This window comes from Procambarus clarkii, chromosome 48, assembly GCF_040958095.1.
Source record: "Procambarus clarkii isolate CNS0578487 chromosome 48, FALCON_Pclarkii_2.0, whole genome shotgun sequence".
NCBI lineage: Eukaryota > Metazoa > Arthropoda > Malacostraca > Decapoda > Cambaridae > Procambarus > Procambarus clarkii.
In genome coordinates this window covers 16,718,658-16,720,667 of record NC_091197.1, presented here as the reverse complement: position 1 = coordinate 16,720,667, position 2,010 = coordinate 16,718,658, and the positions used below count along the sequence as shown (strand labels likewise).

Below are 2,010 nucleotides of genomic sequence, written 5' to 3'. Positions count from 1 at the left end.
ACTCAGGTCACTCACTAGATCTGCAGTGTTCCTCAAGTCCCGGTGAGTCCACTATCTTTAAATACAACTCGTCCACGCTCAATGGTAATCACCGGCGAGTTCACCTTCCTCAACATGGGCCAGTCCACACACCATATCGTCCCAATGTCCCAGTACTCCACATCCGCTCTCAAGAAACACACTGGCAGAGGACTTCAACAACACGATGACGGGTCACAAAAAATCACATCCAGGGGTCTCTAGCACCCTGGCAGGTGTCTCTAGCACCCTGGCAGGTGTCTCTAGCACCCTGGCAGGTGTCTCTAGCACCCTGGCAGGTGTCTCTAGCACCCTGGCAGGTGTCTCTAGCACCCTGGCTGGTGTCTCTAGCACCCTGGCAGGTGTCTCTAGCACCCTGGCAGGTGTCTCTAGCACCCTGGCAGGTGTCTCTAGCACCCTGGCAGGTGTCTCTAGCACCCTGGCAGGTGTCTCTAGCACCCTGGCAGGTGTCTCTAGCACCCTGGCAGGTGTCTCTAGCACCCTGGCAGGTGTCTCTAGCACCCTGGCAGGTGTCTCTAGCACCCTGGCAGGTGTCTCTAGCACCCTGGCAGGTGTCTCTAGCACCCTGGCAGGTGTCTCTAGCACCCTGGAAGGTGTCTCTAGCACCCTGGCAGGTGTCTCTAGCACCCTGGCAGGTGTCTCTAGCACCCTGGCAGGTGTCTCTAGCACCCTGGCAGGTGTCTCTAGCACCCTGGCAGGTGTCTCTAGCACCCTGGCAGGTGTCTCTAGCACCCTGGCAGGTGTCTCTAGCACCCTGGCAGGTGTCTCTAGCACCCTGGCAGGGGTCTCTACCACCCTGGCTGGTGTCTGTAGCAACACACTAGCAGCACTTCTCAGCAGACGGCCAGTACGGTCGTCTAGTAACTCTAGGCCAAATCCCGGGTACGTCGGCCCACACAACACTGCCTAAGTACAACAGCCAACACACTGCTGTTGTACCGCTTACTACCGACGGCGGCTATTTTGTCCTCTCACACGAAACAAGTCACGAGTCCCGGACTGTCCAAGGTGAGCTGATTTCCACAGCTCAATCGCCTCATCACGTCACCTCTGTGGATATAAAAGTCATTAGCCAGATAGACAATACTGGGTGAATTTAGGATAACACCCTTCCACGAGGGGAACTGAAATTGTAATTGCATCCACAACCTAGATGACGTTGGTATCGTTACGCCACCCACCAGAGGTCATCATCATCGACCTCACCTCCTAACTCAGGAATGAAACAGGAGCCTTTCACCGACGCTACACCACAGCCAACAGATGGCGTTGTTTGCGTCTCACCTAATACCTGGGAGTCGGAGTGCAGGTCCATAGATGGCGGGGAAGTCTCCACTCCACACACTAGCAACGGTGTTGATGCCGTAAGACAGGGGTTATGTGGGTTAACTGTTCGGTTAATTTTTTATCTGTATGGGTGTGTCGGGTGAGCTGTGGTACAGAGTGACAGATAGTACTGATCCGCAGTTCTGCGGCCAGGCAGTTGTTATCAGTGTTGACACACATTATGTCTCGTCTGGTGGCTAAGCTTGTCAGGCCCGTTTCTCCGTGAAGGCCGATGATAAGAGTTGAACGCATTGCGCCAAATATAAGTCGCATGTCATTGTTTTGTATGACCTCAAGGCTCTGTAGGTTAGTTCGACTCTTCCAGCACCAAATTCACAGAATCATATGAGGCGCGTTTGTACAATATGTTGACCACCGGACCAACCTAACTCAATATTAATATTCAATAAATGATTGACAAATAACACAATATTACGTGTCCTGTCAATATCCTGCTCACTGGCGATGTTCTGATAGATGGCTTCTCTCTGTGGGTGAAACACCAGAATATGGCTAAGGCTAAGTATGGCTAAGGTTCTTGAAGCTTGTCGAGAACGTGTGATTAAACTGGGATCGTTTTCTAAAAAGTTCTCTTGAGGGCCAATGGAGGAGAAAAATGCTAGAAAACATTCTTAAGAGACCTTG

General features: G+C 52.0%; 1 protein-coding gene across 1 annotated transcript; it reads right to left on the bottom strand.

The window, feature by feature from the left end:
- Positions 1-223: 223 nt before the first annotated feature.
- On the bottom strand, positions 224-1,617 carry LOC138351104 (uncharacterized). Its single transcript, XM_069302733.1, has 2 exons — positions 1,497-1,617; positions 224-846 (listed from the first exon to the last, which is right to left on the bottom strand). The coding sequence occupies exons 1-2, from the start codon at positions 1,615-1,617 to the stop codon at positions 224-226; spliced, it is 744 nt and encodes a 247-aa protein (XP_069158834.1).
- Positions 1,618-2,010: the final 393 nt, after the last annotated feature.